General features: G+C 44.8%; 1 protein-coding gene across 6 annotated transcripts in view; it reads left to right on the top strand.

Annotated features, from left to right (window-relative positions):
• Nucleotides 1–24,567, top strand: part of NEDD9 (neural precursor cell expressed, developmentally down-regulated 9) — a 209,091-nt gene that overhangs the window by 151,959 nt on the left and 32,565 nt on the right. Inside the window, exon 1 of one of the 6 annotated variants that reach the window (XM_034985677.1) lies at nt 10,102–10,286. The exons of 4 other annotated variants lie outside the window; for them this stretch is intronic. In XM_034985677.1, the coding sequence (XP_034841568.1) occupies nt 10,275–10,286 (12 nt within the window). In that variant the 5' untranslated portion in view covers nt 10,102–10,274. Of the gene's footprint in view, nt 1–10,101; nt 10,287–24,567 lie in introns of those variants that run through there. One more of the 6 variants, XM_034985672.1, reaches the window with a different exon arrangement.

The raw sequence follows: 24,567 nt of genomic DNA, 5'->3' as shown, positions 1-24,567 counted from the left end.
GTGACCTGCAGAGGCCTGCCCTCCAGGCCACACGCCCCCCACCCCAGGTCCACCTCAGAAGTGAGGTGGAGAGCGAGCCTTTCACAGCCCCGAAGGCAATTAGACGGGTGGCCGTTTTATATCGTTGGATTCCATAATAAATACAAGATAAGGCTTGTATTTCAGATGGTTTTTTTACTCCATTTTTCTAGTAACATATTGTTAAGTATTTTACAACACAATGGACTGGTGTGTTGTAAATGATTTGGGAATGGGAAGCCCTGGTACGTGCCCCTGGAGAGCCCGAGAGGCGCTGGCCTGAATGATGGCAGAGGCAGAGAAGAGGAGGCCCGGATGGGAGGCCAGGCTCTGGACTGCTCACTCTGGCCCTCTGGTCGTGGCAAGTGGAAGAGAGACAGCACTCAGCCTGATGTTGGGGGAAGGAGAAGTGCCCAAGGGAAGGCCCAGAGGAACTAGAATGTACAAGTGGTCCATGCTCGCTCATCCACAGTTATGAAGGTTGAAAGTCTCGAGTTCTTTCACAACTCATTTAGCAAAACCTGACCTGACAGGCCCAAGGTAACGCATATTCTTCATTTACCCCACTTGGCATGAGTCTTCGTACATCTTCCTGCCGAAATATGAATGAGTTTGCATACGGGAGGCTGGCCCTGGTCCCACTGGGAACTGTGTAGTCTGGGGGATAGGTCAGTCTGCTTCTAAAATCTGAAATATTCGGAATCCCACAATGCCTCTGGCCTCCAGGTTTTTTAACAAGGAACTGTGGCTCTCTATTTAGGATGAGGAAGACCTGAACGTACACGTAGAGATCAGGATATGAGAGATTCGGGGTAAAAATGAGAGAAGAGGGAGCGGGAAGCTGAGTCCCAAAGGGAGGTTAGAAGAGAAGAAGAAACACAGCCTAGTCTGGGCAAGGAGGAAAGAGATTTGTTTTCCTGGTGAATAGAACAGCACAGGAGATGGCTTTTGAAGATGTAGAGTGATTTCGAGGCGGCGATATCTGAAGCTGGGGAACACATGGCCCCTATCTTCTAGGGGCAGAAAGAGCAGAAGCCTTGCTTCTTCCCCCAGCTCTCCGCCCTTGGGAAGACCAGAAGCTCCCAAGGCTGGTTAGAGCATGAATCACGAGACCCGCAGGCCCCAGAGTTCAAGAAAACCTTTGCAACACCCCTTTTTCTACCCGCCCCCGTTTGAAGTCACAGGGTGCCAGGACATAAGCGAATGGTGGGAACTCACGCTCAACCTCTGTAAGTCCCCGTGGTGTGAGCGCGTGAGGCTCAAGACCTCCGGCTTGCTCATTAATTAGCAGGGCTCCCCCCTTGGCTTTTCTTGCAAGGAAGAGAGCTGCTCTGCATTTCTCAGCTTCAGTGGGCAGAAAGGAACGCGCCGTCCACACTCCACATGGCAAGTCAAGGGTGGACACCCGCGTCTCCACCACCGCCCAGTGCCCGGCCCACGCTGGAGAGGCATTCCTCTCGCAGACAAAATAAAAGATTGCTGATAGCTGGAGCAGTTTGTTTGCTTTCTAAAATGAATCAAACTCTTCAAAAGCTTGGCTCAAACAGTGCCGGCTGAGCTGTGTCCCCACACCACATTCCTCCTCTCCTGTCCCCCCCAACCCCCCCGCCACCCCCCAAGGCCCTGCATTACTCAGATTCCTTCCCCTCGCTCATCAGCGCCAGCTGGCGGTCGCCAGGGCTGGCCAGACAGGCCTGGTGCCCTGGGACGAGGCCTGCTGGACACTCACTGGCCCCAGCTGGTGAGGGCAGCAAGGGACAGGAGGCCGGCTTCCTTGGAGGACTGGGTTAGCTGGCCCCTTTCAGGGCCGGCGGGGGGTGGGCAGGAATGCATCTCCAAATCCCTGAAGAAATGGTTTACCCTGTGCCTCCAGGAAAGTGGTCATCCAGTGTTCAAAACACCCACCCGGCCATGCTCCCTGATCTTTTCCCACCCCACTCCGCTTCCACCTCCGCCCCCCACCTCCACCTGGAGGTAGGCTGGATGCTGGATGTGGAAGGTGAATTTTAGTGGCCAGTGTGTCTGGAGGAACAGACTGGACACAGAACATCCGGCCCCATCCAGGCATGTTGGGCCCACAGTCCCTAAGCCTCTCTGTTTACTACACCTGGACAGGAGCATAAGTGGAGAGGGAACCACACATCATGTCACGTTATCATGTTCCATCATAGGTACAGATGCAAGGAGAGGACAGGAAGACTTCAGACTTAAGAGTATATAAAGAAAAAAAAAAAAAGAATATATAAAGGAAGAACAAAAGTGAGCAAGAAGGAAGCTTGGTGCATTTGTCCCTTCTTACCGGATACACATCACATAGCAATGTCCTTGTGTCCAGCAGTGCCTTCCGGAAAAACAGGCCATCCTCCACCTAGGCATGGGATTTCTGTCTACATGGTCGTGGCAGATCACCTTGACCTTTGTAAGGATCCACAGTCTGCCGTTTCTAGCAGCAGAAGAGACTTCCATGACAGTTTTGAGTAACAAATAGTTTATTTGGACAAACTGAAGCATGCAATAACAGAATACCTCATGGCTAGAGAGAGCAGGAGAGAGCCTTGCCAGGCAGCCTGCACAATTTTACCAATAAAGTCCTTTTGTCCCACTGAACGTCATTCCTGTGCCCAACTGGTTACATCTAAAGAGTGGAAATGTAAACAAACCTTCGCACGTTCGTCTTGCTCACAATTTCACCCCTAAATTAACTCCCCAAATCCTTCACAGGAAGAAAATACTACATGCTAAAATGGAACCTCATCATTGCTTATCATATTTTACTAAAGTTGAGCAAGTTTACTTGACATATAATTTAATCTGTTTTGTTTTTTATTCTTTGTGTGTGGGGGGAAGGTAGTAATTAAGGATTCCAGAGTTATAATAACACTATGATGGATGTATATGTAAAACATCAAAAACTTCACAACTAGAGTTTTTCAAAAATCAAGTCCAGGTATTGCCCATAATTACCAAGGGCAATTTACATGAGTCTATGTAGGTTTTTAGTAGCATGTTGGTGACACAGGATTGCATATATTCTTTCATGGTTTATCAAGGACGGATAGGGATCTAAGGCACACCATTTTAGCACTTCACCCTTTGGAAAATTAAAAGCCACCTCAAAGAATCTGTGACAGATGGCAGTGGGAAATGGGGTAGGGAAAAGAGGATGGTAGATTTTTTAAAGGAAGTTCACAAAGACACACTTATAAACTTGGCTCAGTAAAACGGGGCAATGAGACCTTGTAAAGTCGTCACAGTGTGGGAATCCACCATGTCATGCAGTAAAGAGAACTCTAGAAGAATCTTTTTTTTTTTTTAAAGATTTTATTTATTTATTTGACAGAGAGATAGACAGAAGAGCACAAGCAGAGGGAGTGGCAGAGGGAGAGGGAGAAGCACGCTCTGCACTGAGCAGGGAACCCGATGCGGGACTCGATCCCAGGACCCTGAGATCCCAGGACCTGAGCTGAAGACAGATGCTTAACCATCTGAGCGACCCAGGCGCCCCAAAGAATCATTTCTATTCTCTGTTGTTTAGAGCCCCACCCCTCCCTGGTGGCTTGTCACTGAGTGAGAATAAGAAGTAAGTCAGAGGGCGCCAAATCAGAAGTAATTTTGGGATCATGAGTCAACAAGCCTTTTTAATAAACAACATCCTCCATCTGCAGAAACAAATATTGTAAGACAATGTTTTTAACAACTCTTTCAGAAAATAGAGTTTATCCTTCAGACACTATTGTTAAAAGGGGGGGTGGGTAGGAAGAAAAACTTTAAAAATAATAATAATAAAATAATTGTTAAGGGAGGGGGTGGGTGGGAAGAGCTAGGATTGGGCAGCCTTAGTGAGTCTCTTTCACCAAAATAGTAGTGGTGAGAAAGTGAATGAACACTCCATTCCCCAGCACAGGAAGAAACAGGTGTTAGAGACTGTATCTAGAGCATCTCTTTAGTAACAGACTTTCATTCATTCTAAGAGCTTGACCAGCTCAACAGATTAAAAAAAGGGGGAGGGGGGCTATTGCCTAGAGTGAGAGGTGTTCTTTCTTTTGCCGGCTGAAAAGTGACTTATTTTTTCCACGTTGGCGTCAGCAAAGGCTGGGAGCGTGGACAAGACACAGGGCTTTGGGAAGACATACCATGAGACTCAGTTGCCTGCATAAATCCCCTTCCCCAAGTTGCTTGAAATCTCACTGCGGAGAAGAAGCTCTTCCTCCCAGGAGAAACAGTAAAGACAACACCTAAGCACTAAATGACAAGCTGTGTACACAATCACCTGGGGGATATTTTTTAAAATGTATAGATTCCAAGTCCCCTCCCCAGGCCCACGGAGCATTCATAATTGCTTTTAAGGGGGGTCATCTTTGGGAAGCACCGACCCAGGGCAGAGGTAGGGAGAGACAGGGGGGTGGGGAAGAGATCAGCAATGGAAAGGAAAGGTCTCATGAAGGAGACAGGGTGCAAGCAGGGGGAAAGATGGGACCTAAAGAGGCACAATGATTAAGGGGGACAGTCTAGACAAGCAGGGCTTGAAAGCACGGATGAGGTGTGTCACAACTTGACAATTTGCTCTTCAGTTGGGTTTAGTCCCACTTGGGTGGAGAAGCTACCTCATTGAACTGACTGACAAGTGGGGAGCTCAGATAATGAAGACTTCCAGGGGATGCTGGGGGACAGTAGGCACAGCGGTGAGGACCCACAGACTCAGGAGCCAGAGAGCCTGCCTTCCAACACCAGACCCACACTCATCCACCTGTAACTTTGTGCAAGCTGTGTGACCTCTCTGGGTCTCCAATTTTGTTACATGTAAGATTAGGGTTGTCATATCAGATAAATATTCAATGTAATCACGTTTGTGATATGTAGCACTAGGGCCTGGCAGCCAGGAGGGTTTCGATCGAGGCTGAGTATGTCAGAGGTCAGTTGGAAAACTCTTGGTGGCTCGTCTTTGTTTAGGGAGATTTCTGGAGATTTACAGAATGGAAAAATTGCTGCCTCGCATTATTTTGTGAAATAACTTTGGTTTTTGTAGATTTTGTTTTTCAAACTAGAAATCATAACACATGGCCGTAGAAGGGGTATTTCTAGATCGTTTCCCTGTGGATGTGGAAGGATCTATCCTTGAGTCTGAACTCAGAGATACATCTATCTTGCACTATTCTAGAGCATGGGTCAGCAAATGTTTCCTGTGGAGGGCCAAATAATACATTTTGGGGGGAGGGGGTTTGCAGCCATTACCTCTTCAAGTTACAACCACCCAAGCCTGCCATTATAGCTCAAAAGGCACCCTGTAAAGGAAGGGGTGCCTGTGTTCTAATAAAACTTTATATATAGACACTGAAATGTGAATTTTACATAATTTTCACAACTCATGGAATATTCTTCTTTTTCTTTTTTTCCAATCATATAAAAAATATAAAAGCTATTCTTAGCTCATCGATCACACAAAAACAGGAGGCCTACAAGCTGGAGTTTTCAGACCAAACCATGTCCAAGAGCCAGAACTGGCAACAGGCCTTGAGTAGGTTCTGAAACATTGCATCTTAGCTTCGCTTCTTATTAATGTAAACCACGCCTTCAAACTCAAGTTTTCTCCATTCCTTTCCTGAGCGTCACACAGAACTCTCAGAAAATAGACATTCTTTGAAGTTACTGCTGTCCTCTTATTCATCCATTCATTCAGCAAGTATTTAAGCCCCTATGAGGCATGAGCCTGCGCGGGACACAGAGATGAACAGGATACCATCCTGGAGCTCTGGAGCTCACCTTGAAGCTGGGGCCACAGAGATCAACCAATATTATGGTACAATGTGGAAAAGCCTTACAATAGGGCCGTGTTCCAAATACAATGGGGGCATAGTGAAGGGAGGGACGAATTAGTTCTGAAAGGAGGAGGTGGGCAGAGTGGGGGTTGTTGACGAGGAAGTACAAAAGGGTTAGTGTTGGGGCTCGGCTTGATAGCAGACGTGTGAAGGGAGGACGCACTAGGCAGAAGGACCCATCTGTGCGGAGTCAGGACAGTACAAGTGTGTCTTAGAATTGGTGAGTCCCGCCAGTTTGGCTGGAGGGTGGGATGTGGGGTGGGGGAATGGGAGGGGATGAGGCCAGAAAGGAAGGGGGGGGCTCAAATTATAGTCCGTGCCAAAGTCTGCAGATTTTGTTTTTAAAGGCACTGAAGTGTCCCTAGAGGTTTTTTAATCCCAGTAGCAATGTGCTCTGAACTCTAGAAATTAAACAGGTAGCGATGTGGAAGATAGCTTCCAGCAGGGAGAGACTGCAAGCGGGGAAATGACAAAGGAAGGACTGGAATAGATCAGACAAGAGAGACAGAATGGACCTGAAACAGTGATTGCTATTATGAGCCAACCTGGTAGCACCCCGTGCGAGCACCCGGCCCTCGGAGCAGCTTCATCCTCTTCAGAGGGGCTGCTCTAGGTTCCTGAGCTCACTTTCTGCCCTTGCATGTTCTGACCTGGCCCTTCGCTCTTAGCAGCCACATGGGTTCCTCCCAAGTTGTGCGTAGGAGAATCTCTTCCCTCTGGCATCCTCTTGATTTCTTGCTGTATCCACGCCCGTGTCCAGCGGCAGCTGGAAAATCATTTGGACGTTGTCCGGGGCCATATCCCTTGCTCCTGTCTGTATCAGCATCAGGTGAGACAGAGCCCCTGGCCACCAGCAGGCAGGTGGCAGGCTGAGGGGCCGGCAGGGTGTGGGTGAGCATAGGGTAGGGCCCGAGCCCCAGCGTCCTGGCCCATTTTAGGAGGCTACCCACGGGAGTAGGAGGGTGGCCCCATAGATCGGTCGACAGTGTTTATATAGCATAGTTTAAACAGTATTTTTGCATCCAAAAATCCCAGGCAATAGAAGGGGTTGGGGCTGTTTTTTGATTCAGTGAGAGAATTTGTGTTTCCCCAAAGGGGGAAGGAAAAAACATACTAAGTGCCTAAATACTAATATACTTAACACTAAATATGAATACAGTAACAACTAGCTGCATTATGTAAACTGTGTTAAGACCAGAGCTCAATATTTTAACCAAGGGCCTGCTACCCTTGAGTGTTTACACAAAGGGTAAAAACACAGAGAAACAGATCACATCATTCTCTGCTCAGATCACTCCGGTGACTTCCTCTGGAGCTCCGGAGGAAATCCAACTGCCACCACTGACCTGTCTCGGTCTCCTCCACCCGAACCCCAGGTGCCCGACTCCAGGTACACGGGGCTTATATGCTGTTCTTAAACACACCAAGCTCAGGTGCTTTCCTCTGCCCAGATCTTTGAGTGGATCCCTCGTGCCATTCAGATTTCTGCTTCAATATTACCTCCCTAGAAGGGCTTACCTGACCACTCTCTAAAAGAAGACACCCCCCCCCCATCTGTTTTCCTCTAGCAATTTTCCCTGCTTAATTTTTCTTCATGGCATTTATCACTCCAAAACTGTATTACATACATATTCATTGACTTATTGTCCCCCACTCCCAGGAGACTGTAAGCACTTTGGGGACTTTGTCTGTCTGGGTTGCTCCTGTACCTTCCCCACCTGGAACAGTACCTGGGAGGTGCTCAATCAATATCTGTTAAATTAGAAAGCTGTCTTCCACCTTTTTCTGAATGCTTATCACACTTAAAATATTGACAGCGGTCTAACAGTCATAACAGTCATAATGAATACAATTAAATAAATATTTATATATTTATATATCATAATAGTGTTACACAATATAGTAACGATACATGATGAATTTAAGATGAAATAATTAATAATAAAAATTAATAAGCAAACATTAATTAAGATAGTACTGGGTATGCACATGATCTATTTTTTTCTAAAGATTTTATTTATTTATTTGTCAGAGAGACAGAGAGAGAGAGCACAAGTAGGGGCAGAGGGAGAAGCAGGCTCCCCGCTGAGCAAGGAGCCTGATGCGGGACTCGATCCCAGGACCCTGCAATCATGACCTGAGCCAAAGGCAGCTGCTTAACCCACTGAACCACCCAGCTGCCCCTATGCATATTATCTCATTCAATACTCATTATAACTCCAGCAAGTAGGTAGTATTATTTTCCCTAATTTATACTTCAGGGCACCAAAATCAAGAAATTAAGAAAATTTGTTGAGATTCTAACAGAGTTTACCTGACTCCAAGGTAACTAATGCTGACCCAAACTGCCCTGAAATGAACTGCAGGTAGATTTGAGGTGTCTTATCCAACAGGAGAGAAACAGGAAAGCAAGAAGACCACTTAGCATGAATTAAACTTTCTGGCGAGAAGGAAATGACAAAAAGCCCTAGCAAATGCTTTGGGAAACCATTTGAAAGCATTGAAATGGAGTGAGATAGTTTTCACCTACTCAATGGTACTCATCAAACTAAACAGAAGGCGGATTCAGCTTCACTGCTTAGGAAGCCAAAGGAATGTTATCTAGATCTTCTGGAGGCCACAAGACTCATCTTACAGATGAGAAGGTCTTTGACTGATCCAGGCAGACACCAAAAATACAATTTCCTGCAAACTAATGACTCGCCCAGGAGACTGTGGGACTATTAGGAAGAGCCTTTGCAATGCAATATGCTGCATGCTTTATCTATGTTCAGAAAGACCTTGCAAAATCACTCAGGCTCATTTTCACTCCAAGGCTAAATGAGGAAAAGCAAAGTCCAAGCTGAGGCCCGAATGGGTGTGTCAACCTCATTATGACCGCTAGTAAGGGGGGGATGGGGGTGGGGGGCTGGTCACGTCCAGGGAATCAGTGCCATATTAAACTGTGATCTAAGCTATGAGCCCTGTATCTGGAAACCACTTTTGCAGGACAGCTGCTCTCCTGTTCTTTTTGTTTGGATCATAAAAGTAGAATTTTAATCCACTGGGAATTTGTGGGGGAGGGGAATCAAACTGATTCTGATCCAACTAGGTCAGGAAAAAAATAAGAGCCGATTTTTTCCATCCAAGTCGTGTAGTCTGGTTGGAGCCCATCCCACTCAGGGACAGCTATTGTCTACAATCACTCCAGTCTCAACCCTGAGACCCAGTGAAAAGGAATTTTCCCCTCTATCAGCTCTAGCCTTCCAAAGAGTCGCTAAAGGTGACTGTTTCTGTCTTCTCCTGGGTGATCTCTTTCTCTGTAGAAATCAGGAGGCTGAACCAAATGTTCTGTGCTTCACTGGACAGACTGGTCTTTCTTAACCAGGCTCATCAAACTGGGCATTTTTTGTTCGTCTGATAATAAGTGTTGGTGGGTTAATGGGTCATCTTCAGGAGAGAGGTCAGAAGGAAAACACTGCAGTGTTCAAAGCTGGAGCTAGAAATGCCAGCCATCAAAGGACACAGTACTCAGTGGACAGCAATGATGTATAGGGCGTGCACTGGCCAGCCTCTTCGGAGAGGTCACATCTAACCTTTATCCTCAGCAAAGCCAGAGAAGATCGCCGAATGTGGCTGACAGCTCTCTGAGGCCCTGGTGAGAAGCTGGCCAGGGAAGCCCGGGTGCCTGTGATAGGGGAGTTCCTTTTCACTGAGAGAGAATTGTATTTTGTCTCCTCTGCAGACTGACGTTGCAAGTACTTTGAACATTGAAAAGAACAAAAAAAGCAAACAGCCACAAAAAAGGGGAGGGGTGGGGAGGAGAGAAAGAGAGAGAGAGAGATCAGCAGGGGTAGTTAGTAAAAAAGGGCCCGGAGACAGAAAACCTTTTGTTCCCCGAATTCGTTTCATGTAGAGATTGGGAGGTGAATGGCTTTGAAATGAAATGGGTTTATGAAGGAGTTGCTAGGTCACAGGAAGCACGACTGTCAGACTGCTCTGCGAATTCAATTTCTTTAAAACTTAGGTTAATCTGAAAAAGAATCTCCTTTTCCCGGGTTTTTTTTGGGGGGGGTTGGCGGATGGGGAGTAAAGTTCGAGAGGGTTCCCCACATCGTTCTATTTTCCACCCTTTCTGCTAATAGAAGAAGAAATGACCACATTACAAGTTCTTTGTCAGTTTTGCGAAGTTAAGAGGTGGGCGGGGCCCCGCGCTACCTTGGTCCGCCAGCCAATGGCGGGCGGTATGCAAATGTAGTCGGTGCTCGGCCAGCCTCGATCAAAACAGTGAGCTCAGAGCTGTGCGTGAGGGAGTTCTGCGCGCTGCGACTGGCAAACCCGCCCAGGCCCGGACCGTTCTCACTTTCATTTAGCTCTGCACTCCATGGAGGGGCGGACTCGCCAGGGCTTGATGCAGTCTCACTAGTGTAGGAAAACGGCTCAACTCTCCCCGCCGCCGAGATGAAGTATAAGGTAAGCGGGTGCCTTTTCCTTGAGGTTTCCGCGTGTGCGTCCGTGTGTGTGTGTTGCCCACTGTGACAACTCCTCTCCAGGGACCCCGAAGGGGCCTGGGAGAGATGGGTCTCAGTCACCGAGGTTGGCATCCGGCAGGCAGAGACCCAGTCTCTGAGACCCACTCCGGGAGTTCACAGCACACCCTGGTCCATCTCCCCTGAAAGTTTTGGGAATTCGTCTTAGAGCCGCTGCGGGAGCCGGGGAATTCGGAGGGTGTCTAACTTGAAGAGGAGTTCAAGTCTCCGCGAGGCTCCCCCCAGGCCTGGCCTCCACTGTACCCGAGCTGTAATGAGAGAGGAATCAGAATTGCTGAGTCTCTGAGACTGGCTCTCAAAGCAGTTTTCAGCCTTTGCTTTAAGCATTTGATAAGAGAAGCAGTTTGCCTTATGTACCTTGGGTGGGAGAAATTAAAAGCCCCAGGTACTGTTACACAGCGGATGGTGGAGAATTCTGACACCCTAAAATGATACTGGATGTAAGAACAGATGAGGATCTGCCGTTTCTTGAAAATACTTTTACTGGTGTTTGAATGGGCTGAGGGTCTGGAGTGTCCAGCCAGCTTATTGTCCCTGTAGCTTACAGAATGTCATGATACATTATTTTCCCATGCATTTTGCTCCATTGTTTTTGTGTATTCTTGGCAAAAGGATTATAACTTGCTTGGAATATCCCTATTTTATTTAAGGCACCCCCGTCTAACCAGGCAAGCAGCTCCCAGAGACACTGCACTTCGAAGTACATTGCAGAGAATTGGGTGTGACTTCTAGAATAGACATGAGACCTAATGCTTTTAAACAAACGTGCTATTATTAAAATGACGGTTGGCAAGGTGGCTATGCTTTTGGATTGACAATTTGTATTACCTGTCTGACCTTCAGGTTTGTGCTAGCTGGGAGCTACTTTGCTTCCTTTCTGAATTATGTAGCTTCTGGCCCATCCTTTTTTAATGTGAGGTTGTAAATACTCGGTTCTGGCTAATAGCCACTGGTTAACCTCAGTGATAAATCTTTTATTCAAAAGCTATAAATCTCGTTCAAAAGCTCTAAATCAAGATGCCAAAAGTCTTCATTATAATGCATGAGTTATGGTTGTCCTTGGAAAGGTTACATGTGTGAAGGCACATGTATCAGTTATCATTGTACTATTAGCTTTCCATTATTATTATTATTATTATTATTATTCCATTATTTCTTGTTCATACATTTATGACTGGAAAGTACAAGTGGCTGAAATCAATGCTGAATACCTCAATCTAGAAAGTGACAAAAGCGACAAAGTCTAAAGTCACTTTTATTCAGTGACCTCATCGTGTTTCATTTTATTCTTATGGAGAGAAAACATCATGGCAACTGATGGAATAAATTGTGATTGGCACTCATGAAAAAAACCCTTCTCTTTGCCGGGTCTTACCAGTGTTGAACACCCTGCCTGGTGTAAATATATGGTTGTCATTAGCTCATGTTATTAGCTTTTTTCACCAGAAAAAAACATTGATTTCTCTTATCGGCTAAATGCCAAATTGACACCTTGGGGTGACTATAAAATAAAGCAGTACCTGAAGAAATCTACTGTCCCTGTCTTATAAAGCCTGTCTTCTCTCTAGTAATGGACAACTCTATTTCAGGAGACGATTTTGTCATTTTAAGTCGAGGAGATGACGCCAAGGTAGAGGGATGATAAATGGTATTAAGAGTTACCATGATAATACAGGATTGTCATATTTAACCCTTCCAAAAACTCTATGAGGTGGGTGCTATTTCCAAATGTGGAAATTGTGGCACAGAAAGGCCAAGTGATTTATCCAAAGCCACACAGCTTTAAAAGTCGCGGAGCTGTTAATTGAACCAAAGCGATCTGGCTCCAAAACTTGTGAGTTTAAACCACTATTAAAGAAAGAATCATCTGTGACCTCCCTGAAACGTCCTGTGTGACTGTTTTTGTCCCCCAGGGAGTTTAAGACTATTTCATCTCCAGTATTCCTGCAGGATAGATTTTTTTTTTTTTTTTTTTTTTTTTTTTTTTTTAGCTATAACTCGACAAAGCAAAGTATAACACACGTTTGGCAGTTATTTGTTTAATCTGAGCCACTTCGGTAGTAAAACCAGATTATTATTCGATTGCAAAATCCTGGAGTCAGGAATTATCTTTGAAACCCTGTGTCGCTCTACACGCTATAAATGTAGCACAGTCAGACTTCTGTTCACTGTAGAGATTTCTAATTCAGCCACTATAAGTTTTTTTTTTTTTTTTAACTAGATTATCTGGTTTGGCTACTTCAGGAATCATAACTAGAGGGCAACCAAACCCCCACTCATTCTGCACTTTTCCGCAGCCTCAGGCCGGCGGGGCTCTGTATTTAGAATAATCTTGAGAACTGTGGAATGTAAGCTATTACTGGTGAACACATCGGTTCTGGTTAGCACACATCCAGCCTAGCTTGCTTCCATTTTATGGTTCTTGGTGGTGGTGGTGGTGTTCATGGGGAGGCTGCAGTTTCATATGGACTTTAGGGGCCATCTGTCTTAAAAGGCTTCACTGTGAGGTTCTGTGATAGTAGACTGTAAATCGCAGGGCCTGCGTTTGTTGAGAGCTTCTGAATATGCAAAGCATGTCCTGAAACGGGGGGGAGGGCACGGTGGGTCGGTGGTGGTGGTGGCTCGTCCAGGGAAGGCTCCCCTTCTGAGGGTCTGGAAGCAGATCGTTTCTGCTGTCCGCCAGGAGGGGGACTGAAGCATGCGTGCACAGCTGTGTTTGAGCGGACGCCCGAGACCCCGCCCACTTTGTGCAGGGCCCAGGCCTGGTTAGAGCTCAGCCTGCACTGCCTGTCTGATCTCTAATAGCTGAGCAGCCTCTGTGACTGCCAAATTTCGGAACCCTGGGTGCCTACCCTAAAATTCTAAATTATGTTATCTAGTCTACCATTCCACAATTTTTTTTTTTCCCACTGAAGTATGGTCGACAACAAATTCACTCTTCAACGTTTTGAGCCAAGAAAAAGTACAGGTGGAGCTTATAATAGAAATGAGAAAACTGGATTCTGGAACGCAGATCGCTGTGTTCTGGTTGGCTGTGGGCAAACAACGTGTGTACTGTGGAACGCTTTTGAGGGGGACTTTGAAACTCCTTTTATTTTCTAGAGTTACACTGAGAAAAAATGATCGAGGGTCTTCAGGCGACTTTTATGACTTCGATAATTCCCCGCCCTTTCCTTGCTCTGACATTTCGGCTTTGAATTACGTATTCTCTTGTCAGTGATTCGTTGCGCTCCCTCCGAAAGAGAGACTCCGGTCCCCCACGCTCCTTTTTAAATCTTAGGTGAGATCTAGGAATTTTAAAGGCACCGAAAGATGTTTCACGAGTAACTGAATTGTTTATGGATGGATGTGTTTATTGAGCAAACCCACTGTGAGAGCTACAGGACTTACCCACGTAGAGATGAAAGTCTTTGGAGAGCTGGAGGTACTCTGACGATACCAAATTTAGCAAGCTGCGCAGCGCGGGACATACCAAGGATTCCTTTAGCATCCTTTCCTTACTGTAATATACATCACTTCTTTTCTCAGAATCATCAGTGGCTTCCTGTCTGCTGCTCCTACCCTCCCCCCCTCACACCCCCAGACTTCTAAAAAACTTCCTCTCCACTTTTTCCCCTTTGCAAATTCCCTCCCCCTTGTGTGCCCTTATGACCTTATCCTCTCTCATTTTTTCATTCAAGCAGTCCTTATGCGGCTCTGCTAGCAGACTTGCGTGCAGCTCGCCTCCTCCACCCACGTAGACACGGTGCCCTGACAACCCACCCCGTACCCACTACCTCTCTCCTCTCTTTTGACTCTGCTGTGGGAAAGCTTGGTCTCTCGCTGCTCCCGTTCACTGGCCCCGGCTCTCTGTCTCTGTGTCTACCCTACTGGGTTATCCTGTCACCTCCCACCGGCCAGGTCTCCTCATCCATCCACTCTATAAAACCATCAAAAGCCTACACGTTTGTCTCCTCGACTGACCTGTAATCCCTACAACAGGCTTTATGTTTTCCATTTCTGTCCTACTCTGTTAGCACTCCCTTACTTATTAACCCCTTCCAAGGAGTCACTATGGGAAGGATACCTGTAACTGCCGTTGGGTGCCCCGGGGGGCCGTCCAGTTTGAAGGAAGCCCCACTGAAAATGAGAGCCCCCACCCCTTATTTGGGGGTAGAGGCAGATTGTTAGACAAGTCCTTGAAGAAAAAGTGTGATCTAGGATCTGTTACAGCCTGGAGGGGGCACGGCCTTGATCTTACATGTTCTTGTGGATAGAGTAGCGGCTTTGGAGAAAGGCATTTCTGTTTCTTGTGACTTACGGCTCGACAGCTTCAGGCAAGGCAAGCTCTCTGAGCCTCAATTTTCTTATCTGTAAAATAGGGATAATACCTGTGTCAGACTATTGTTCTAAGGATGGATGTAAAGAACCACGGCTTTACCACGGCTCCACCACGGCTCCTGGCATATAGTAAAATAGACAATGCTAGTCAGCCTTGGCTCTCTGCGTTGATAGGTGTTGAGAGGATAGTATGGATCAAGACTTGGTGACAGGATTCTGTCAAAATCCCAGTTAACTAGTTAAAGATGGTTGAGTATTGTTTAGTGTGCCATGGGCCTGGATGTGTAGTGTGGAAATACAGATGCCAGACAACAGGGGTTTACCAGCACACTGATGTGCCCCTTTGCTAATATATGAATGACTTAGGATCTCCATCATTATTAACAAGATTTGATATATCTAAAACTACAGGACCTTGCTCGTAGTCAACACTCAACGGATACTGAATTGAATGTTGAAGGACGTAAAATACTTTCATAAATAGCTATCAAAAAGAGGTAGGTGTTTTGTTTGGTTTGGTTTTTTGCCACTAAAAAGAGTCTTAGTGCTGTATGGCATAGTGGAAAGGACCTGGGTTTTGTTGCAAATCCCACTTTTGCTACTTCAGGCCTCTGTGTCCTCATTTATAAAAAGGGAGTAAGAATACTGATCTTATCAGATAGTGGCAAGGATATACTATATGAAAATCATCTATTTTTAGCACATAGGCATGTAAAATGGCAGCTATTATAGGATGCATTATAAGACATATATAATATATAGATATAGAAGCATTATACAGATAAAAATTTAAGAGGAAGCATTTGCTAGAATCACTTATCCATAACAAATATATTAGTGAGGACAAGAGAAAGTTATCAATGTACAAAATTGAAGGTAAAATGCGAAGGAGGTGATTTGGGGGTATGGAAGCTCAGGGGAAACTATATATTATCCTACTACAGGAGATGTAAAGTAAGAGGTCTTGGTGATCTATCTTTAGATCGTTTTAGGGTTAGAAAGAAACCTAAACAAATTGGTTTGAGATGCCAGCCACTGGGCCCATGGCATTACTCTGCAGTAACATATAGATTTAATTACCGAGCTTCATTGCCAAGATAAACAAGAAGGACCACTGGGAAGAAATGCTGTATTTCCAACTTAAAGTGCAGAGAATAGCTGCTGGTCTCCTAGGTGATGGATGATTGCAAAGAATGTGCGCATGGAAGGGGACATCCCCCCCCCCAAAAAAAACCCTGTCCATACTCCATCAATGGCACCCCCTCCATCTTATTTACTTAGAGCATTCCAGTCATCTCCCTGTGGTCATTCGTACTGGTTAATGAGGACGATGCATGCCTGGGGAACATTACAGCTTGGCTGCAAAAGTCTGTTTTCCTGAAGAATCTTCATTTTAAGAGAAATGGCCTTGGTGGTGATCCCTGCCACCGTCCCCTGGAAAGAGTGATTCTTTGAGAAGGTAGTTTTTAGTTGACAATGAGATCTAGGTGAATTGAGGCATATACTTAGAGGAAGATGGAACAGGCACCCCATAAAACATGCATGAGTTCTGACAGTCATGTTTTCATGCCTGGAGTGGGGCTGGGGCAGCTGATCATGGAGATATTAACTTGCCAGTCAAGTGCTCTCAAATACATATGCCTGGGCCCCATCATGGACTACTAAATACCAGTTTATTCTTTAAAAAGAGCTAGTCTTTCTCCCCCCAACCTCCTCCCCAACCATTAATGGTGCTAAATGGTGTTTAGGTGGTTCAGGAACCTTATTCCAAGGCTGGGCCCATCACTTTGGAGGTGTCTTATCTCTTTGTAAATCATGGTGTATATGTTGCAAATGAGAATTCCTCCTTATATTTCTAATATGTCAAGGTAATAGAAACGTTACCAGAAATGTTTCTTAGTGGAATGTTGATACTTACGATTACCAGAAATAAAGATTGAGCAACCATGACTATGTAAAGGTGCAAGCATTGCACAAAAATGTCTGATAGGATCTTTGGAGTTGAAATTTAATTCCTTCTTTACTCTTTGTGTGTATGTGTAGGTGTGTGTGTTTGAGTGCGTTTCGGGGGGAATTATTTGGGAAGCTCGATAGAAAGTTGCAGCAAAAAGTATATAAGGTTAAGATTTAAACCAGATCTTTCCTATTTATTAAACCAATATGTATTTAGACAAAATGATGTGCCCTTAATATTTTTTCTTATATATATATATATTTTTTTAGTTATGTGGAAACCTTATGCTCCTCTATGAATTAGCCTTAATCTCATTGATTTGTAGTAGTGAGTTTGTTATTGCTAACTTAGCACCTCACTCCCACAGGGGATGTGGCTAATGGACTCATGTAGGCTTCTCTGTCACCCGGCCCTGTGCTCTCCTAAAAGAATGAGCTAGAATTCACCCCACCCCCAATAACCCTAACAAGCAAAACCAGCCCACCAGGAAGCTAGTAAAGTAGACTTGTAGATGCTCCAGGCTTCTCGGTGTTGAGTCTTTAGTGTCTATCAGGACATGTCAGTAATCTGTCGATGAATTCTTCTGTTTGTTTGTTTGTTGGTTACCAGACACTTGTGGTGTGAGTCCGAGTTTGGCAGGAAGTGGGTTAGTGGACCTGCAGTATTGCCCTACCACGGCATTGGCATAAGCAAAATTTTGAAGACCTATTTTCCTGGAATGCTCCTCTGGGATAGAACTTCATGTTATTCTCCGATTCTCCAGCCTCCTCCACTTGGAGCTAAGTGTGTTGAGCGTACCTTTGGATGGGGGAAGGGAAGGGAGCAATAAGAATGCAGTGAGCTCAACAGCATTCTTTCTCTTTTTTTTTTTTTTTAAAGATTTTATTTATTTATTTGAGACAGAGAATGAGAGACAGAGAGCATGAGAGGGAGGAGGGTCAGAGGGAGAAGCAGACTCCCTGCCGAGCAGGGAGCCCGATGCGGGACTCGATCCCGGGACTCCAGGATCATGACCTGAGCCGAAGGCAGTCACTTAACCAACTGAGCCACCCAGGCGCCCCAACAGCATTCTTTATCTTAACCCCATTCCCTGGGAAGCCAAGACTTCTCGATGATCTCACAGAGGCCCAGATGGCCTTAAAATATATCTCATTTCCTTATAAAGATCAACTTGTCAATTGGAGAACATGTCCATTGACTGAATCAAACACTCTCATCAATACCTATCCTTTTTTTCTCCCAAATCCTAAATTCCACCAAGGCAGACCCATTAGAAAGATACATACTTGCATGCCTATCTTTTATTTTTAGCTTAAAATATATATAACTTCTGTGGATATGCATCCACGTTTCACAACCCAACGATGGGACATACGGTCTGACAATGGGAAAGACACTTGAAACTGGGACTGTCTTGGAAAGTTCGGGAGCACACGGCCACCCTAGACAGCCAACGTGAATCGATCCAAAGATCAGCTGCTGAAGGCATTATCCCTTTTCCCTTATGTCAGCCTTTTGACAGGAAATTATCTAAGAGGCGCTCTTGTTTTAAGTGAATTCAGGTGAATTTTTCACATAGAGTCATCAATACACTTTACTGGTAAATAATTAGTTGGTTCTTTTCTTCTCCCTTGCAGAAATAGGCATCTCTAGAAATGAAGGAAAGGCCCTTTTTGAAATATGGACCTGTGCAGAGAACACGTGAGAGCCAGAAGCAGTGAGGGAGGTTGTTATTTCAATTGTTCTTGCTTTCGACCCAGCGGGGCAGCTCTGCACCTCATGGCCTGCAGCGACTGCATCAAGCCTCCTGCCTCCCTTATGAAGATCTTAATTACAGACGCAGCTTACTTCATTGCTGCAGGGAAAGAATTTAGTTTCTCTGAACTGTGTCTGTTTTTTGGTGTGGCAGGTGTAATCACCATGAGATCATTTCTGGTTTGTTTTCTTTTCCTGGAGGAATTTTTTTTTTTCCAAGGGGGAGGAATACAGTTCTTAAGGCACAATTTCATGAGCTCATAATAGTGCAGTAATAATAACTGTGCTTTGATTTTATAGAGACCCTTTCTTCTGAAGAAATCAGAGTGTTCCGCATATATAATTTCATGATTTCTCATAATATTGGAAAGAACGTGTGATTTCTTGGCCATTACTCTTACAGTCTGAGGACTGAGATTAGATCCTGTTAATTCAGTGAGTGTCTGTTCCTCTATGCAGGGTTCTCCACTCAGAGCTGCTAACTTTTAGAGCTCGATCATTTTTTGTGATGGGAGACTGTCCTGTGCATTGCAGGATGTCCTCTACCCACTGGCCACCAGCAACACACATGCATGGTGACAACTAAAAATGTCTCCAAACATCACCAAATCCCCAAATCCCCCCTAGTTAAGAATCACTGGTCTCATCTCCCCTACTTCTTTCTGCTTAAAAAAAAAATTGCCTTACTGGTTCTATGTGACAGAAGCACAAAAATACAAGCACAGAACCATTCGCTATAGTTGTACCATCACTGAGGTTGAGCTTCATGTCACAGGTCCTCAGCAAGTGGAAACTTCCTCTTACATACGTGGCCCTGGTGTGTTCAAGTGAATACCACAAAATACTAAGAAGCATGAGGTCTCACTCAGACCACATGTAAAACCATCAGACTGTCTCTAAGGCAACCTTAGTTCTCAGAAGCCTTCCTCTGTCGTGTGTGCGTGTACACATACATGTGTGTGCATGCGTAATGGATATATACAATTTTATATTGATGTATATAAAATAATGGGACACGCATTTAGAACAGAACCTTGAAGAAAGCCATTTTATTCTTATAAACTGGTATATAATACATACATGTAGGAGCTTGACTATATACCTAGCTGCTGAACCATTTCATTTAGAGGTTTTCTTCCATTCCATGTGCTCTTGCCATATTTTCTCCCTCTTCTAGCTGAGAAGTGACAGCACCTGAAGGTTCTTCCTTGAGACGTCTCTGCAGGTGCAAGGCTGACAGCCTATGGTTGTAGACACCCTTTCAGCCATGTATACCGGTCCATTTTTAAAAACTCTTTGAGGACCTTGCAAGTGAAGTGGGATAATAGCAATCAGGCAGTGAACCTAGGTAAGGGGACATCTTAAAGAGTTGCGGGGGGGCATCCAAGGTATGTCGACTGGGCCTGGCTGGGAGGCAGGCCAGGGTTGCTAGTGTGTGTGTACTGGTGTTGGTAGATTTAGATATTACTTCAGACCCTGAGAGCTGCATACCTTGGTGTAGGAAGATAAGATACGTGGGAATGGAAAAAATAAGATCTTTCCCTTCTTTCAAATACTTGATTAGATGTTGTAACTTTCGTGCTTTGCCTTTTGAGAAATGATACTGGTTTTTGGAAATAAACCATAATATAGTGGACTGGCGTCTCCTACTCCTTTATAACTTAATTCTCATTTCACTTCCCCAAGTACCTGGAGATTGGAGGGATTTGTCTAGACAGGCAGATAGATGTGGTCCAGTGCCAACACTGTAATATTGGCTGAAATCCAGCTGGTTGTTTTATTGTTAATAAAAACCTATCTTTTGGGTGAGTGGGTGTCAGGCCTTCATCATTATATGGCGCCCGTCAGATTTATCTAGGGACAGAACCCTGAAAAGATTTTGTGCCTGCCCCATGTTTTTGATCCTTTGCCAATATACTATACTTAAATCTCTCAAAACCAGGCAACCTGGGACAAATGCTTATAAATTCCAAGGCTTAATAACAACAGTACTAAATTCTAAGATGGAGAGGTTCTCAGGAAGCACATCCTGGTCCAGTGGAAAAAATCCTAGATTAAGAGGGGAACCAGATGCTAGTTCTGGCTCTGCTGCTAATCTAATAGATGACTCTCTGGGCTGTAAAACAAGATCGGGTTTGAATGATCTCTAGAATCCCTTCTTGGCCTAAAATTCTAGCCTAATTGGTTCTGGTCAAGCTATGGGTGACTTTTGGTTCTAACACATAGAAACCACGGTGTCCTTCCACCTTCTTTAAGACCCTCAGGAGTTGCTTAAAAAAAATCTCCAAGACCATAGAGGAATGGAAAACTGAGCTCCTGAAGACATGTGTATTGTTTCTGATCATCAGACTTGTGAGGAAATGCTACTTTCTCACTCTGGTCAGGATTCAAATTCATCCTCCACAACTGGCCAAGAAATAATAGAAGGTGACTATGAAGTCACACACACACACACACACACACACACGCACGCAGGCCTCCCTAACAACCCATTTGTAATTTTTTTTTTAGATGAAACAAAGGATTTGCTCCAGGCTTTTGTTGGTTTCATGGTAAACAAATCCCATCATATGTTGTTTTTGTCCTGCATCAAGCTTCAATCAAGGGAGAATAGGTGGCATTGTGCAAAGAAGGAAGGAAAACCAGCATTTGAAGGAACACTTATTTAATCTCACATCTATACTGTCCATATGATGTGACCAAATCTGATCAGATGGAAAATTCTTTCTGAGGTCCACATATCAAAACTGGCCAAGAGCCTCAGATCTTCTCACTGACTCTCAAGAGGTAGTGTCACTTTGGTACATGAACCCCCAAAATAATGCAGGGTTCTAAATGATACCTCATCAAACAGGAATGGGCCAATAATGGAAGAGATGTTAAGATTCCCAAATATGGGTGCCTTGGGTCTTGACCACACACAGGATGCAGCCCCACAGTGGCCGTCAGGACTGCTGTGTGTCAAAGAGTACCTTTGGAAGACAAGTGTCTAATGCCAGATTTCTTAAAGCATTTTCCACTCAGAAATGCTCAAAAGAGAATGCTATGGGTAAAGTTCACAAGGCTAGAAAATCTAAGAAAATGTGAGGATTTGGGGCAGAGTAAATGACGTGAATATTCAGAAGGTCCGAGATACTCATGTAAGCTTTGTGACCACCATAGGAGTTGAGAAGCACTTTCCAGAAAATGAAAATCATTGGCTGAAATGTGGCCTCGGAGCCAGAGAAATCTTCACAGCACATGTTGGATGCCCCTCACAGGGTATCAGAAATATGACTAGGGAAATTCTCCTGGTGCCTTCCCATGGCTAGTTCAGATCACATAATGAACACCATGTCAGACTACAGTTGACATATATCGCTGAGAAAAAAATCTGCAAGTGATATATATCCTATCTTCTAACTCCTGAACTTTCTTGAAAGTCTCACGTCTGCTATTTAACAACCTCCAGAGGATTCAGCTCCAAAAATTCAACAGCCCAGATCATCCAGTGAAAAAACCCAGGTGTAAACCAAGTATTCCAAGAATCGAAATCCAGACACTTGTAGATATCCACGTTTTCTGACTGTTACCTTCTTTGGGGAAATTCCACATTTCCCTATAACCCAAAGATGATGGTGGGGGGAAGCCAAAGTGGTTTGATCGCCCTCAGACCGAAGCTGATTTTTGTCTAAGCCTTTCTTTCTCTTCCCCAGTGTGTCCTGAGACTAACCTCGATGATGCTCATTCCTGAGTTACTTCCTTTAGGACTGATTTCCTTGACAATGGCCATTTCCTTCCTTACTGTGCCTGTTTCTCAGGATCTGTCCACTGTGTGTATGCGGTGTGCACGCCCGTGCATGCACACGCACCCCACCAGAGTCCAGGCCGAAAGTCTGGGAAGTTGGGTACAGGAAAGTCATGTGGTTGAGAATGTGGCAGCCCCAAGGTCTTGGCAGGAGCTCCTACATGATAAATATAGAATGAAGTAAAAATAATAAGAGGAAGTCAGGCCATTGATGATGCTATCAGTCCTAATGGGGTGACACATCGGCCATTGTGTCTCATTTCTCTTCAAAGAACAGCATGAATGGTCATGGAAATTATAAGTCACACCTCTCTGTATTTGGGAAAGCAGATAGTTTCCCTGGCAGTGGGAGTAATAATAAGCTTTCTTGACATTTTGATAGCAACAACAACAACAACAAAAAAGGCAGGGAAGAGTGGGGGATGGTGTGGAAACTGTCATATGACCTAGAGCTCTCTGTACCCGGTGTTCTGGCTAGTTGTATGGTATTTTATTCCCACTCCTCAGGCACAGCTGAACCAGGAACAGCAGAACCCAACATCCTGGCAAAGCATGAATGGTGCCCAGTCACCTGCTGCCAGATGGAGGTCGCTGTACTGGAGGGAGAAAAAGCTCTTCCAAAGATGACTATATTTAATCTGGCTGGGATGGTCAGCTCCTCCTGGCCTTCCTGTTTGCTCAGTGGTTGTGGACACTAGATTCAAGCTCCCATCTACGTCATCATCCTGTTTAATGGTGTGGGGGGGCACTTTCCTGCTTAACATCTCCCACATTCTCTGGCTGTGAGGTCTGGACATGCCATTCATCTTTCTGGTTCTGTTAGTTCATCTTCCTATGTCCATCTGAAAAGTTTTGCCAAGTATCTTGCTGACGTCTCTAGAAAACAATTTCACCTTCTCTGTAGAGAACCAGGAAATCAGAGTCCAGAATCCATTTTAAGTTAGCAAACATTTAGTGAGGTACATTTTGCTTCAGACACTGGGCTCAAGTTCTGGAAACGCCAAAGGAATAGGCCAGTCTCCCTGAACTTCAGGAGTTCACGGTCTTGAATGGGATATTACAAGTCATACTGAGAGAAATACTATTACAAAGAACTGGAAAGGAAACCGGCAGATATGTTTGGAAAGATAACTCTTCTGGGGAAGGCAGAAGATAGATTTTGAGGTGGGAGAAAGTAAATGCAGGAAAACCAGTTGAGAAGCAATTGCTGGACTCCCAATACAAGGTTGTTAAAGGCCTGAACTAGGAGAGGCAGTGAGGAGGAAGATGGGGGCCAAGCTGATTGGGTTCCAGATTGTGAAGATATTCAGCAAACCTCTGAGCCTCCTATCTTCATGCGTGCTGTGAAGAGAGATAAAGCAGGAGAAAGGGGTTTTTACACTTGTTGAGTTAGCGGTGAAGATACCCATTAGCCAGTCGGAGATATGGGACCAGAGTGCGGAAGAAATTTCTAGGCTGGAGCCATGGATCTGTTATCTGGTGTGTTTAGATGCCATTGGTAGGGATAAGATTTCCTCTAGAGACTGCGCATGTAAAGACGAGCAAAGAACAGAGGGATCCCTTTGGAACATGATTAGTCTGTGAAGAAGAAGGTAGATGAGTGGTCATGAGAATAGAAAGAAGAGAAGAAACCAGAGGTGGAATCATGGAAGCCAAAAGAGAACTTCAAGAAAGACTGGGGTGGGGGGATCAATGCTAGAGGCTACTAGAGTTAGGGTTCCCTCAAAGAGAATTTATAACTCTAAATGCTGATTTCCAATCCTAACTAGAACCACAGCTTTGGTAGCACATGCATTTAACTTTGTTGAATATTGTCCCAATTCTGGAGCTGGAGACCCCGAATTCTTGCCCCAGCTCTGTGACCTTCTTGCCAGGTGGCTTGGCAAATCATTAACTCCTCGAGCCTCATTTTTTCTCATTTGTAAGGTAAAGGAGCTGGAGTAATTGAAGTTCCTCTGGCTTTCAACTTCTGTGCCCCAACTGTTCTGGCGCTCTGCCAAGCTCTAGTTGCATTTCTAACTGCCACCCTCCTGAGGCTAGCCATCCAACTGCCTATAGAACAACATAGCTCTCTTATCTCTCCTAGATTTGTTTCTCTGTTGACATTTCCTGCCCTAGAGATAAATATCCTGGGGCGGGTGGGAGAAAGATGAGATCTTGAATAGACAAACCCCTTCTCCTGGGTTTTTCTAAGATATTCAGATAATCACCCTTCTGACTTTGTGGCCTTAAGGCATCACACCTCCACCCTGAAGGAGGAGGTCCCTCCACCTTCTCCTAGCCAGACAAATTAACTCTTGATCTGCCTATCAACTCCATGCACTTTTGTTTTTTGGGGTTTTTTTATTTTATTTTATTTTATTTTATTTTATTTTATTTTATTTTATT

This window comes from Mirounga leonina, unplaced genomic scaffold, assembly GCF_011800145.1.
Source record: "Mirounga leonina isolate KUSES-001 unplaced genomic scaffold, KU_Mleo_1.0 Mir_366, whole genome shotgun sequence".
NCBI classification, from domain to species: Eukaryota; Metazoa; Chordata; class Mammalia; order Carnivora; family Phocidae; genus Mirounga; species Mirounga leonina.
The sequence above is the reverse complement of the archived record's forward strand: the minus strand, read 5'-3'. Positions and strand labels throughout refer to the sequence as shown.